This window comes from Watersipora subatra, chromosome 4 (assembly GCF_963576615.1).
Source record: "Watersipora subatra chromosome 4, tzWatSuba1.1, whole genome shotgun sequence".
Classification (NCBI taxonomy): domain Eukaryota; kingdom Metazoa; phylum Bryozoa; class Gymnolaemata; order Cheilostomatida; family Watersiporidae; genus Watersipora; species Watersipora subatra.
The window spans coordinates 23,154,900-23,171,193 of NC_088711.1; the positions used below are offsets into that span (position 1 = coordinate 23,154,900).

The following is a 16,294-nucleotide window of genomic DNA, read 5'->3' on the forward strand; positions in this document are numbered from 1 at the left end:
TCAGCAGTCAAGAGACAACACAACGTAAACAAGTTGCAAACTCTTAGGTATGAAACACATCAACTCAAGGTTTGTCATTCTTAGTAGTGCTGGGCAGATGTAATAAAACTCGTTGAACTCACGGGTTTATCTTCTCTCTAGTATCGAGCATTAGAGATTTTGATCATTTCGATCTTGCGGGTTCAGGTTTTGACTTGCAAGTTCACGTTTTGCCACACGGATCTGTCGAGTAGAGTGGATAAAAACTCGGTCTATTGCACCCTGCTCTCTAAGCACTGTTTAATAACCCGCCTGTTAATCCTTTGAACCCTGGACTTTTTTGTCATTGCGTGTCAGTAACCCTAGGCGATCTGTCCAACGATCCGAAGTTTTTAAACTTTTATTATATATATCAGAATCTGCTCATAGCACAACGATATTTGGTAAAACACTAGTAAAAAAGTCGGCCAACCCACAGCAAATGTTATCAAACAGAAAAAAAACAGTACTTTACCATTATTCGGGCTAAAACTATAAAATTTTGTACGATTTTAAAAAACTCGTAAAAACATTTACAATATCATCATCTATTGAGCACATGTTCATCATTATTTTATGACTCAAAATATGCTGGAAAATTGTAATAAGTATTATAAAATTTTGTTTTTGCATCACAATCATTCATGACCTACCAACAAACGAGTCGTGTAAATTTTTTCGCGATATCGTTCAAATAAAATTTGTTATTAAAATAAAGGAAGTGGGTAAAGATATTTGAAAACTGTTACAAATGGAAGTGAAATTTCTGGTCTAATATCTTGTGCAAAAATTAATTTGTTTGATTTACGCTGTTACTTAGAAACGGCTTTTGTAAATAAAACTATGTGAATGCCGGAATTCCGGCCAATAGAGATTCTGACACACCCTACGGCCTACACCATGCCTGAAAACTGACAGTTCGGGTTCAAACTTCAAAGGGTTAAGGCTGCGAGCGCAAATATCGGTCATAAGAAAATAGTACAAAATAAAAATAAATTGAATAGAGTTATAATTGCATTGTAAATTTTAAAATATGTCTAATGTTTGGAAATTTTAGACATAAAACTTCTATCAAGAAACCCGATACCTAAAAAACCCGTTGGCCAAGAAGTACTCGTGCCGAGTATTACCATCTACCCGATACTCGAAAAACTCGAACGGAAGGGGACGAGTCTAAACTCATTGGCCAAAAAGTACTGGTGCCCAACACTAATTCTTAGCATTAAGTAACTAAACTAACTACTAGCTGTCAGCTACCTTCACACCAAGGTCCTTCATAAGTTCCACCTCATAGCTGACGGCATCATAGGGCACTCTGTACTGCGGTATTTCTGATGTGCTGCAAAAACAAGTGAAAGTTGAAAACACCTGTTAATGTTGTCCCAGCCATGCGGATGACAATCTTTTATTCAAGGATTTTTTATATCTAACCATATGAACTGCAATATCTATTTAACATAATGTTAGCTTCTTATCAATATTATATACTGGATTTTTGTCAATTAAAGCGTAATTCATGTACCTCAGTCCACCAACATGCTCTTCCTTCTCAAATACTGTAATATCAGAGTAGCCAAGTCGAGCGAGAAAGGTGGCGCAGCTAATGCTAGCTGGTCCGCAGCCAATCAAAGCAATACTAGACTGATAGCTAGTAGGTAAAGAGCTCAGGTCTAAGGAAGGATCATGGATCTGCTTTAGGCCAAACTTCTTAAACACCTGCATTAGTAGATAGTATGTCATTAGATGTGATATCAAGAAATAATATACAGCAACTTGGTTGCAATCAGAACGGTAGAAGTGAGTGTGTAACTATGAGGTTGTTGTGTTTTAATTTCCTTTCAAATTCGGAAAAATTTTGAGAGAAATGGTTTATATTGAAAAGACCTATAGGTGTTTTGAAAAAAAACTAGCCACTTACACCGTGTTTATCGATAATCACAAAATTGGGTAGTCACCAGCTTTTGTAAAAACTGTTGAAGACCACCATGTTATATAAGCACTAACCTTAGTAGAGAACTGCTGAAAACCACCATGTTATATAAGCACTAACTTCAGTAGAGAACTGTTGAAGACCACCATGTTATATAAGCACTAACTTCAGTAGAGAACTGTTGAAGACCACCATGTTATATAAACACTAAACACAGTAGAGAACTGTTAAAGACCACCATGTCATGTAAGCACTAACTTCAGTAGAGAACTGTTGAAGACCACCATGTTATGTGAGCACTAACCTCAGTAAAGAACCGCCGAAGACTACCATGTCATGTAAGCACTAACCTCAGTAGAGAACTGCTGAAGACCACCATGTTATATAAGCACTAACCTCAGTAGAGAACTGTGGAAGACCACCATGTTATATAAGCACTAACTTCAGTAGAAATCTGTTGAAGACTACTATATTATATAAGCACTAACTTCAGTAGAAAACTGTTGAAGACCACCATGTCATATAAGCACTAACCTCAGTAGAGAACTGTTGAAGACTACCATGTCATATAAGCACTAACCTCAGTAGAGAACTGTGGAAGACCACCATGTTATATATGCACTAACTTCAGTAGAAATCTGTTGAAGACTACTATATTATATAAGCACTAACTTCAGTAGAAAACTGTTGAAGACCACCATGTCATGTAAGCACTAACCACAGTAGAGAACTTTGAAGACCACCATGTCATGTAAGCACTAACCTCAGTAGAGAACTGCTGAAGACCACCGTGTTATTTAAGCACTAACCTCAGCAGAGAACTGTTGAAGACCACCATGTTATATAAGCACTAACCTCAGTAGAGAACTGCTTAATACCACCATGTCATGTAAGCATTAACCTCAGTAGAGAACTGTTGAAGACCACCATGTCATATAAGCACTAACTTCAGTAGAGAACTACTTAAGACCACCATGTTATATAAGCACTAACCTCAGTAGAGAACTGCTTAATACCACCTTGTCATGTAAGCACTAACTTCAGTAGAAATCTGTTGAAGACCACCATGCTATATAAGCACTAACTTCAGTAGAGAACTGTTGAAGACCACCATATTATATAAGCACTAACCTCAGTAGAGAACTACTTAAGACCACCATGTTATATAAGCACTAACTTCAGTAGAGAACTACTTAAGACCACCTTGTTATATAAGCACTAACTTCAGTAGAGAACTACTTAAGACCACCTTGTCATGTAAGCACTAACAACAGTAAAGATCTGTTGAAGACCACCATGCTATATAAGCACTAACTTCAGTAGAGAACTGTTTAAGACCACCATGTTATATAAGCACTAACCACACTATAGAACTACTGAAGACCACCATGTCAAATAAGCACTAACCACAGTAAAGATCTGTTGAAGACCACCATGTTATGTAAGCACTAACCTCAGTAGAGAACTACTGAACACCACCATATCATATGACCATTAAGATCCGAAGAGACTCGCGAAGACTACCATGCCATATAAGCACTAACCTCAGTAGAGAACTGTTGAAGACCACCTATGTTGATTGGGCCTTCCTCAGAGGCATACAAGTTGCATCCTCCAACACACAAGTCACTAGTGGGACATACCATTCCACAGGTCAGGCCAAGCGGGTTGTCAGAGAATATTGCTTTTGCTGAGCCATAGTAGTTCTGCAAAGAAATGGAAGACAATGTGTACCTTTAGTTTTCACATTGGAACACCTTTAGTGTTCATATAGTAGTTATCAAAATTTCTCATTTTTGATTAGCTCTAACTAAATGCACAGTCTGTATTTTATTCTGCTTGCAACACTGTCTATCACCATGAATCTATAAGGGTTAAAAATCTGATCTCTCACCTGATTGGCTATGCTGGATATAAATGATTTAATATCTAACTGGGTCGGACAGCTCTTCTGGCAGGGAGCATCAGCGCATTTCAAACACCTGCAAGTGTCAGCAGTTAACATAACTGTCACTATGTTTCCATGACACGAATGATGCGCAAATTTAAGCCAATCCACAATTCAACCACTTCTTGGAAACGGCATAAATCTCCAAGCTTGATTGCTGCTAAGCTTAGCGGAACAAGACAGCTTAGTGTGACAAGACTGCGTAGCTATTTACAGTCATTAATTAGGCTATTACTTTAAAAATTAGGTAAAGCGCTGGCGTTAAACATGCATCCACGCGATGTTCATGAGAAAAAAATAGCAAAATAACTCAACTTGCCCACGGCCGAAAATGTGCAGTATTCGAGTTATAGAAACATAGTGTATGTATCTGTAAATACAAGGCTGAGCTTCGTAGATGGTACATCTATGTAACCTTCGTATTCTATTAAACATTTACATGTACCACAATGAATCTTGTTCCTTCATATGCATACATATGACTGCTTAGCAGGGATTACGTGTTTGTCACAATTTCCATTTCCATAATATTTCCATAATATTTCCATAATTCATTTCCATTTCCATAACATTTCCATATTTCTAAAATAAAATTTCCATATCCATTTCCATAAAATTATGGAAATATTTATGTTTATGGAAATGGATATGGAAAAGTAAACATTTCCATAAAATGTTTAGCGATCCCTGCTGCTTAGTCACATATGCTCATTAACAAATTGCCATCTCTGATAAATGTTCACTTATAAAAAACATGACATAAACAGAAATGTTTGGCTGAGCTTATCATCTCGCTATGCAGTAATGTAGGCCTATTGATGCAATTTCTATTTGTGTTCAAACGGCAAAGCAACATTCATACTCTGGTCCGCTAATCAAGTTTATTTTACTCCCAATTTTTAAAGAGGAAAAATAAGAAAACTGAGTATTGAGAGTTGTGTCATACCTCATAGCTTCGGCAAGTGCTCCTCGCTCGCTTAGAGTTGTGTGCTTTATGTCATCAAAGTCATTCTTCTTTGGGGAGCAAGTCTACAGGAAGAAAGGTAATGAGAGGCATTATTATGTTGGTCTGTGTAAAGAGATGGTAGCTGGTACAACTAGATACAACATGTAAACAGCCCGTACAGGCAGGTATAGCATGTACACAGCTAGTACAGGCAGGTACAACATGTACACAGCTGGTACAGGTAGGTATATAATGTACACAGCTGGTGCAGGTAGGTACAGCATGTACACAGCTGGTACAGGCAGGTATAGCATGTACACAGCTGGTACAGGTAGGTATATCATGTAAACAGCCCATACAGGCAGGTATAGCATGTACACAGCTAGTACAGGCAGGTACAACATGTACACAGCTGGTACAGGTAGGTATATCATGTACACAGCTGGTGCAGGTAGGTACAGCATGTACACAGCTGGTACAAGCAGGTATAGCATGTACACAGCTGGTACAGGCAGGTAGATCAGTTTTTAAGCATCTTCACCTTTCAAGCATCCTAGCATGAATCTTAGAACTTTATGAAGATGATTGTATTAATACTTAAAGGTTGTATTAATGGTTAAAGGCTTGTATTAATAGTTAAAGGTTGATTTGCAACAAAATTCACATTACAGTTATTCGGTATCAAAAGATTCACCATGTTTTACTCTGCTGTGTTGCAGGGATCGCTAAACATATTATGGAAATGTTTACTTTTCCATATCCATTTCCATAAACATAAATATTTCCATAATTTTATGGAAAAGGATATGGAAATTTTATTTTAGAAATATGAAAATGTTATGGAAATGGAAATAATATGGAAATGAATTATGGAAATGGAAAAAATATGGAAATGAATTATGGAAATGTTATGGAAATGGAAATAATATAGAAATGAATTATGGAAATATTATGGAAATGGAAAAAATATGGAAATGAATTATGGAAATGTTATGGAAATGGAAATAATATGGAAATGAATTATGGAAATATTATGGAAATGGAAATAATATGGAAATTAATTATGAAAATGGAAATAATATGGAAATAAATTATGGAAAGGGTATGGAAATGGAAATAATATGGAAATTATGGAAATGGAAATGAATTATGGAAATTTTATGGAAATGGAAATAATATAGAAATGAATTATGGAAATTGTAACATACACGTAATCCAAGATATAAACAGAGGGGAGTTATATTGTATAGACTAGGCTATATGAATAGACAATGGTAATACACAAACAGCTAACATCAGTGGTATTACAGAAACTATTAAGGGAGTCTGAAAGAAACTATCTCAATTCGTCTCTGGCTTAGTTATAGGCAATGGTAGCATACAGCTTTGATGTTGCCTGGACCCTAAATAAAGTATATTAGCAAGCAAATATCATATTCATTTTATGTATAAATTAATCACACGTTCGGGAAGAGTTGACGATTGCACACATGCTCATTTGACACGCAAGCGCGCACACGTATGTACACACCAGGGATCGCTAAACATATTATGGAAATGTTTACTTTTCCATATCCATTTCCATAAACATAAATATTTCCATAATTTTATGGAAATGGAAATTTTATTTTAGAAATATGGAAATGTTATGGAAATGGAAATAATATGGAAATGAATTATGGAAATGTTATGGAAATGGAAAAAACATGGAAATGAATTATGGAAATGTTATGGAAATGGAAATAATATGGAAATGAATTATGGAAATATTATGGAAATGGAAACAATATGGAAATAAATTATGGAAATTTTATGGAAATGGAAATAATATGGAAATAAATTATGGAAATGTTATGGAAATGGAAAAAACTATGGAAATGAATAATGGAAATGTTATGGAAATGGAAATAATATGGAAATAAATTATGGAAATGTTAGGGAAATAATATGGAAATAAATTATGGAAATGTTATGGAAATGGAAATAATAAGGAAATGAATTATGGAAATGTTATGGAAATTGAAATTGTGACAAACACGTAATCCCTGCTGTGTTGTAGGTGCAAAATATGTGGAAATGTGATTACAAAGCTTAATGCTCTTAAAAGCTTAAAAACGAACAAATAATCGCCGCCATCACGAAGCTGCCCTAGATTAGAATCCCTTTCCAAAACGGCTCAAATGAGACGTAGCTGAACAAGATGGCTTCTGTTTACACGTTCATGCAACCTCATTCGTCGAAATATTTTCACAAATATACTTCACGCATTCAATAAAACCATGTCTATTGTCATTACGCGTCTATTTCATCCTCATTGTAATCCTGTTACTTTGAGCACTGATATCTTCAAACCTACCGTAAAAATTTGTTTAATTTTTTAACCTTAGCTCGAAGGAGTGCATATCATCCTCTGATAAACATGACAAGCCTGTTGGTTACCTGTGATAGTCGAAAAATGCTGCAGAAATTATTCGCGCTGTTTGGCTGGAAGTAAGGGTCACATGATCAGATAACGACTAGACGATTAGATCAAGCCGAAACAAAACTGCAAACTAGCAAGCATCTATATTTGGTAATGGCTCTTCGGTAAAACCCGAAGTGTTTTTAATAAAGTGGTGCTATGAGACATTTTATATTAAGCTTTTTATTGACCTTTCAATTCACGTGAAAACATCACGTGTCAAAACAATAACCAAATCGTTTGACTACGTCAGAGAAATAAATTGATTCCAATATACGGCGGTTTTGTGATGGCGGCGATTAACTGTTCGTTTTTGAGCTTTTAAGAGCTTGTAATCACCTTTCCACATATTTTGCACCTACAACACAACAGAGTAAGACATGGTGAATCTTATTGATACCAAATAATTGTAATGTGAACTTTGTTGCAAGTCAATCTTTAAGGCAATACCATCACTGTATAATAAACAGTGCAATAAAATGTAATATGTGGAAACTACTGTATGAAATCAAATGAATTTTTCATTTGCATTTAGTCTGGATACAGTAGACGCTCCTACAACATAAATAATCTTGTCTGAGAACATTTAAATTTTAGGGATTTGATGTTATATAAAGTGTAAAATACGTGTAAATAGCCTAATCCACTTCAAGATCTTCTCAAACTCATCCCTGTACCTTTCAAAATAACAGACAAACTAAACTTACCTTTTTAAATTGATGACTGTACAGTAACTGTGGTATTACAAGTATTGGTTTGCATTTACAACCTTTCTTTTTCTTAACATTTACGTTTGGTTTAGGGTCCATGATTACAGTAATTTTACATCAAGCTAAGGATAGCGCACACCTTCACTGTCAATTTGCATCAATTGTTTTAATTTTTGCTAGGCCAAGTTCTATGCTGTAAAGAAAAAGAAAATTATTTTGTACATGTCTCAAATAAAATACAAAAAAAATTATCCCACGACCAAACGAGCGAAGCGAATGTTTGAGAGTTGTTATGATAAATGCATGTACACACAACTCACGAAAATTATTCATCAACAACGTCGCAAACCCTTGTATCAAACTCTCATCAACAAATTTAACCATTTTTTTGTAAAGTCGTTCAAGTATAATAACGATACAAAACACATATAAACCTATTAAAATATATTACCAAGTCTTTGAAAAGTGTCGACAGTATCTTAAAACTTACCCATCTGATCGGATTATACATAAATAGACAGATTAATTCGGCCAAAAATTGCCACAAAATGCTTGAAAAGCTTGGTTTAATAATAGTTAAGACCGGCCTACGTTACGCCAATAAAGCCGTGCGACAGATAGTAGAACTATTTAGCAGTGCGCATTTCACGAGAAAAACGTGCTCATTTCACCAGTCTATGGCATTGTTTACTTGCTAAGGTTTCTAATATTTTTGTTAGATTTAATTATAATAATTATAAGAATAATTAATCGAATTTATCCGAAGGTTTCTGTAATAAACGTAGACCGTTTGAGCCGTAAACCGATTTACAGGTACGAAATTGTGGTACACAGTTTATCAGCCTATGTCTTTTTGTCCAATTACTGAAGGCTTCATTAAATTATTTAAAACGTTAGCCGAAATTCTTTACAACTTATGCACAAGCTAGGGCCGAACTACAATGCCCCTTTATAATGAGAACATTTTTTTATTTTGCTCCACTTTGCAGAAAACTTCCAGATGCGTGAACGCTCATACTTGCTTTCTGTTAAAGATCGCTATCAAAACCATTCTACATTCAACACAACCAACTTTCAAACTGTGTATAGTACACAGTAGCTTGCCATTTTACTTCTAATCTTGCATTTCAGAGTTATAATAAACATATTTCTTATTGTTGTTGTTGTTAAATTACATACATTACAGTAGATTAGGCCTACAGCTTTAATTAATATTTATTTTATTGTTGTAAAGCATAGGTTGGAGATAGATTGTGTGATTAGGTGTGATTTATTGTTGTAAAACATACTTTTTGACAACTACTTTTTCAACAACCAGCACTGCCATTTCTTTTTTCCATTATCACTTATTCCATTATCAGGTCGTGGGCTGTATGACAGGGGAATTTCTAGTTACTATAAAAAAGAGTGCTTTCTATCTGTTTGTTCGAAGTCAGGGTTGCATTCATTGGGTTCATTCTTGCATTCCTGTGGAGAGTAAAGGGAACTGGCAGTTTCCTTTACTATATATATACAGTAAAACCTTTATTTGAACAAATTATAGTGCTCTATAATTCAACGCATCCCTTAGAGTGGCCCTTTATCAGAGGTGATGTTCAAATAGAGAATGACGTTGTATTTTTCAGACACCTTTTAAAACACAAATTTTTCAAGGTAAATTTAACCCTTCTAGAGGCCTTCTGAATGTCCTTCATATTTTGAACTGTAATTCGGGCGGTGCGACATTAACTCTTTTGGATGCAAGAAATTCGCTAACTTACCTCCAACTTGTCGTAAATCTCTAAATAAGGAGGAAGGATGAGGAAGAGGAAGCATGAGGAAGCTGATACATGTCTTTACCAGTTGATATCTATTGCTTGCCATTAATCTACGATGATCTTATAGCCTGCATTGCAATTTGTTGAAGCTTTGAAGTGTTTATTTCATTTTAAATTTGAAGGCATATTTTTATTTAATTACTATAATTAACAAGGTTGTATAAAAGCTATTTTATTCATCGATATGTTTGCAGCCAAAACTGGGAGCAGAACAGAAGCCAAAACGAAACTAGAACAGAAGTGTCGATCTATTGTAAAATGAGCTCAGATTACCACAATCACGCTATCAAATAATATATGTATATAAATCTCAAAGTTTGTGTGTACTTCGGTTTGTCCAGTTATAGCTATTAAAATATTGGAATGCAGAATCCACAAGCCAAGCATATATCTTATCAACTTAGCTACGCAAGATTGATGGTTCCTTTTGGAGACATGAGTGATTATTTAGGTTAAACACGTATAGCATTATTTTATAGCACAACATCACTAATGCTTGCTCTCACGGCTCTTATTAGTAAATTTAAACTACTAGCTTGCACAAATTAGCCATTGGCAATGTGTGGCAATGTGCCGCGCTAATGGCAAGTGACAGGTAACTACATTACCTGTCACTGTTTATAAGCTGATTTTTAATACCTGTGCAACGCCAGGCATTTCGCTAGTATGCAATAAATCTGCAAATTTATGAGTTTTATAATAATAATAATAATCTATCCAATGCTACAAATATATATTCAAGAACAAGTGACATAAACAAACTGTAATTATAATACATGCAGAAACAAAAATTAACATTTTTGAAACAAAAATAGTTGCATCATTTGCTCAGTAGATTGTGTTCTGATTGTTGCTTTTGTATGGAACCATTTCATCATCTTCTTGCTGTTCAATACTTTCCACAGTACTTGATGACCTGAACTTTTCATCTGCACCGCTGAACTAGTCGATATTAGCGTCCAAACAATTTTTTAGCAGAGCAAAACTTTTATGCTTTGCTATCTGAAAAACCTATTGCAAATTAATGATAAACTCTTCGCCGGATGCTCGCATAGCACAAGTCGTCTAAAGCATTGTAATTACTAAACCGTTTTTCCCGTACGCCAAAGTATTAAGACTGCATTAAACATTACTGTTATTAACCTAATACAGTTACTAATTATTTTTATGGTGTTGCAATCCAAGTTTTGAACGAAAAAACCTCAAGACTTGGAGTTGGAAAATGGACTTCGATGCAAACAAAAACAATGAACGAATTAATTGTTATTGATGTAATCGAGTTATTCTCAGCGAATTTTGAGGACATTTTTTCCTGATCAATTGCTATTATGGGTTTGTAAAGATTAAGAATGTCAAATAGTGGCAGTCAGATAGAGGTGGCGTTCAAATAGAATTAGCGTTCTAATAGACGTGACATTCAATTAAAGGGTAGCGCTCTATTTTTCAACACTTGTCCCATAGTGGCACTCAAATAGAGGTGACGTTCAGATAAAGGTGGAGTTCAAATACAGGTTTTACACCTAGATACATTCATGTATAACTCATTTGTTTGATCCGCTAGTAATTATGAGACAAAGGATCCATGACACTTCTCCAGGGCTAATAGGATCAGAACAGCAGGCAGCCCAAGTCCCCTCAATATTGAATTGCTTCCTCACAGAACTCTAATACCTATCTAAACTATCAATAGCACTTTAGTCAATAAGTTAATGGCTCAATGTATTTATTATCTACTCCCAATTTATATTTGTAAGCATTGTAAGAAGCTAATGAATACCTAACATTCAAAGACCTACAAAAACAAATCCAAGAATTATGTCATATAATTGATTATTTGCAAGAAGTTCACATCCAAGTTGGTGGAGCAATCTATCCTCAGCTCCGTAAACCTGAACTCACTTCAGGATTTTTTACATCGGAGGTTGGAGGTTTTGGGAAGTCTGACAACTTTGGCTGCATCTGTTAGTATATTATCTTGAGCTGACAAAAAATACTTTTTAAAACTACATAGTGACTTACGCTGCATGACTTATCTTGGTTTCTTTTCCAGTACCTGCGAGAAATCTTGGTGGCAGAAGTGGGCTTAAGAGTGGCATGACTCAAGACCTTAGGGTTGAGAGCTAATAAGTTCTGCAAGGAATAGCGTACCAGGTATAATTGACTACAGACTGAAGCGCTGATGGTAATATCTTACAGAAATACCAACTCTGATACAACGAGGAACTGCAGATACACTTAGAAAATAGAAACAACTGTTATGTACAGCAAACCAGAACAAACACGTAGTTTGCAAGTAAATAGATGATGAAGGACAATGAAACAAGTTGATTCTGCTAGTAATATCACAATGAAATATTCTAGGAGGTGTGAGATGAGAATCTCACAAGCTGACTGGTTCATGCTTTAACGTATTTTAAAACAGATTTCTCACTTGCCTATCTCGGTTTTAACTGCTCCCTTATCCAATCCTTCCTATAGGCATGCGTAGCAAAAAATTTAAACATTGACTGTTATGACTTCTTTAGAGCAGATAAATATGGGATATTTTGTATTTCTGTAGCTGTTGTATTATTGTAACCAGTTTAATAAAAACAAAACAAAAATTAAGGCAATATTAGAGCTTGCAGACTCTCAGTATATGGCAGCACTGTCCCATTGATGAACTGCAGTAATAGACATAAATTCCTTAGCAAAACATTCTTAAAAACATTTGCTGGCATAACAATGCACCCTAAACTTTTGTGGACACGTAATAAGATTTTTTGAGACAAATACTAGGCTAGCCTGAGCCAAGTTCATAGGACACAAAGGTGATATGGTAATAATCGATTGTCCGTAGTGTAACATTTTTAGCTAGCTTAGCATATACCAACTATAATGACAAAGATTAGCTGTTCTCCTTCACCTGCTCTACCGCTCATATGACTTATTATGAATTAGAATAAATAATTATATTTATTTAACTCATCATAGATGGCTCCATAAAGAAATGAGTCCTGATTACTAAAAAGCTTTCACATTGTGTGAGAGTTTAATTGATTTCCTTTGATGGAATCACTTAAATTCAAGATTTGATATCATGGCTTCAACAGCAAGTACACAACCATTCCTATGGATGGGACCTGATTGACTGGCATTCCACCCACATTAAACCATAACTGCCATGTACAACTTTTATCATTTTGTCTAGGTAAATCAGACACGCCGATTCCAATTTTGTACTCAAAATAAGGATTGGTCCACTAACTTTCAGAGTAATAAAGACTCTTTTACAGCGTTTTAATATCGGTCTTGAAAACAAAATGATCGGCACAACAACCTCCACTCATAAATATGTCACATAGCCTAGCTTTTTAGGAACGGAAATGGGGGATGTTTATTCCGATTTAGAATAATAGAGATGGGTGTCTTAAAACCCATCATTACCTAAATTCAGCCTGTCAAAATAATCTCAGTCTTTTCTGAAAGGTAGATAAGCTATTTAACATTGCATATTTAAAAATGAGCTCAAAAAAACCGCTATAACAACGCCAGCTTGTGATAAAATCGTGCTTTTTTTGAACTCATCTTTCTCGGTGTTCAGCCTATTAAACATCCTGTAACAAGCTATGAGCAATTTTAAATAATTTATTTACCTTTCATAAAAGACTGAGATTATTTTGCAGGCTGAATTTAGATAGTAACAGGTTTTAAGACACCCATCTTTATCATTCTAAATCGGACTAAACATCCCCAACTTCCGTTCCTAAAAAGCTAGCATACGTCACATATTTATGGGCGGAGCTTTTTCTGCCGATCGTGTTGTTTTCGAGACGGGTATTGGAACGCTTTAAAAAAGCCTAAATGACTTTGAAGGTTAGTGGCCTAATCTTTATTTGAGTACAAAATCGGAATCAGTGTGTCTGATTTACCTAGAAATAATGATAAAAGTTGTACGAGGCAGTTATGGTTTAAATAGACCACACCAAAATAATACAGGCTATGATCCCTTTCATCATTGTCTGATGTGCACACTTTATCAGTTTTTATAGAATGAGCATTGTAGTATTTTGTGACCCGATGATTATCCTAATAGGTGATGATGTCGTGTAGAAACCCTGAGGTTGTATTAAACCTAAACAAATAACAGTTGTCTGATATGCTACTATTCAGTAGAACAGGGCAGTTCATAACATCAGATCAGCTGGTACACATACACACAAAGCAGGCACGGTGCAATAGCGTTATAAACTTATCAATTCCATAGGAGCCTAGAGGCTATGCATGACTGCGTGAGGCTGTACAATGTCAACTTCATTGAGAGAATTTGGGCTAAGCAACTGCCCTGCACGCATCACGGAGACGTGTGCAGGGCAGTTACTGAGACTGAAGGCAGCTGAGCAGCTCTCGAAGACATCTCCTCGGCACCAATCTAGTGACCTGTTGCCTTTCAGTCTGCCACACAGGAAATTCCCTTAATGTTATTTATTCTATTTGTACAATGACACACAATGCTACTTGTGTACAAAGGTTTGTACTACCGTGTTTTACCTCATTTCTTTCTAATTAATCACTTGTCATTGTTCAACAATTAGTGCCTAAAGAAAAGTGCCAAGCTTCATATCCACTCAACCATTCTTGCACTACAGCACTGCTAGCATGTAGAGCTAGCAAGGAACCTAAAACTCACCTCGATGTCCTCCACATCTTTGCTTATATAGTCAGAAGGCATGTCAGCTTCACTGTGTAGGGAAACAGCTCATTGGCTCTGCAATACAAAACTGAGCTGTTAGGAACATACATGTAGGTGGGTGTAAAGCTGTAGTACAGTTGCGGGCAAATCTACTTGTTACCGACTTTTACACAACCACCGCTACCTGTCACTACATGTCACTACATTTACTCTACTTCTACACTCTACTGACATAACTAGGACTACATATCGGGCATGCTAAGCTGTTAAGCCCTGTCAGTTTCTATGTTAATTACCCTATTGGTCAAAGCACATCATTTGCACTAAAAGAGGCACACAACACAATGAAGCTATATTCAGGTGGTCACTGCTCCACATAAGTTGGAGTTACCAAACTATTCTGTTATCAAATCCATGGCTTCACAGCCAAAGATTTTATAACATAAGCGTAATCCAAAATAAGCTATATTTTCGCTAGAACTATTTTGAAAATAATTTAAAGATGTCATAAAAATCACATGTTTACATTAATGTCATTTGACAATATTCAAAGCTATATAGAGCTTTCTATGAACAAGTAAACCTCTCAAGTACACATTCTACTCTAATTACCTCTCTCTATATATGCCTGTGTGAGAAATGATTGATGAGTCGTGTGTTATGATTATATGAATGTAGTAAACCAAAGGAAAGTAAAGAAAACTGCTACTTGAAGACGTGAGATGGGAACTTACTTACTACAAACTACTTATGAAATGCATCTTGGACTGCTTATGAGGGGCGGAGTTTAACTGCTATGCTATTATTCGTCAAAACAACCCATTTAGTGTATGATTGTCCAATCATATAAGAGCATGTACTGAAAAAGAAGACAATTCTAACTTTCCAAAGTCAAAGATTGTATGAAAATGCCTACAAAACACCAGTGTTTATATGATGCATGATGAATGCCTTCTAGTCGTTAAATAATTAAACTATATTCCTAAACTCGAGTTTGGCAGGTTTGTGATAGATTTTAATTAAATGATGAAAGTAGATCTATCAGCTCAAATATGCGAAACTTTGAAGTTTGTTGATAAAATTAAGTGTCACCAATATGTACGCGTATATCTGCTTGGCAACCCATTTGTGTAATACTAAATTTACAGCTCAACTGAAGCTATAACACCCTTACCCCAGTTAATAGAGCATTTTCAAATTGTTGATAAAGTAAATATATATGATATATATATATATATGATATATATATACATATATATATATATGATATATATATATATATATATATATATCATATATATATATATATATATATATATCATATATATATATATCATATATATATGATATATATATATATCATATATATATGATATATATATATATCATATATATATGATATATATATATATATTGCAATCTTTATTATATATATCTATTTTTCTCAAAATTGGTCGTATAGATATTCGTTTATTCGTCGTTTTGATTGTCCAGCTATAGCTATTATTGTAGCACTACGCCTACACGTTACGAAGCCCCGGTTAGGAAATTTCGATCTAAGGTGTTATCATGTTTGATATACCGTAACCACACGCTAATTATTTTAGCAAAGCGCCCACACGTTACGATGTCCCTGTTATGAAATTCTTTTCGTAAGGTTCAATTACTAAATATGGGGTCAGATCCAATTCTTCTCACAAGGACATTTATAAGAAGAGCTTCGACATTCTCTCTCTCCGTTCGGTCAGACAAAGACAGTATTTTTGATATATCATTTTTACATTTGCACCAG

The 16,294-nt window shown here is 35.1% G+C and overlaps 1 protein-coding gene across 2 annotated transcripts in view; it reads right to left on the minus strand.

Annotated features, from left to right (window-relative positions):
- LOC137393041 (dihydropyrimidine dehydrogenase [NADP(+)]-like) overlaps positions 1 to 15,214 on the minus strand; it is a 52,580-nt gene extending 37,366 nt beyond the window's left edge. For both annotated transcript variants that reach the window (XM_068079428.1, XM_068079427.1), the window contains exons 1-8: positions 15,115 to 15,214; positions 14,500 to 14,577; positions 11,850 to 11,960; positions 4,843 to 4,925; positions 3,843 to 3,930; positions 3,493 to 3,654; positions 1,541 to 1,734; positions 1,276 to 1,357 (exon numbers count right to left, since the gene is read on the minus strand). In XM_068079428.1, coding sequence (XP_067935529.1) covers positions 1,276 to 1,357; positions 1,541 to 1,734; positions 3,493 to 3,654; positions 3,843 to 3,930; positions 4,843 to 4,925; positions 11,850 to 11,960; positions 14,500 to 14,541 — 762 coding nt within the window. In that variant the 5' untranslated portion in view covers positions 14,542 to 14,577; positions 15,115 to 15,214. The remainder of the gene's footprint in view (positions 1 to 1,275; positions 1,358 to 1,540; positions 1,735 to 3,492; positions 3,655 to 3,842; positions 3,931 to 4,842; positions 4,926 to 11,849; positions 11,961 to 14,499; positions 14,578 to 15,114) is intronic.
- Between the last annotated feature and the right edge of the window lie 1,080 nt (positions 15,215 to 16,294).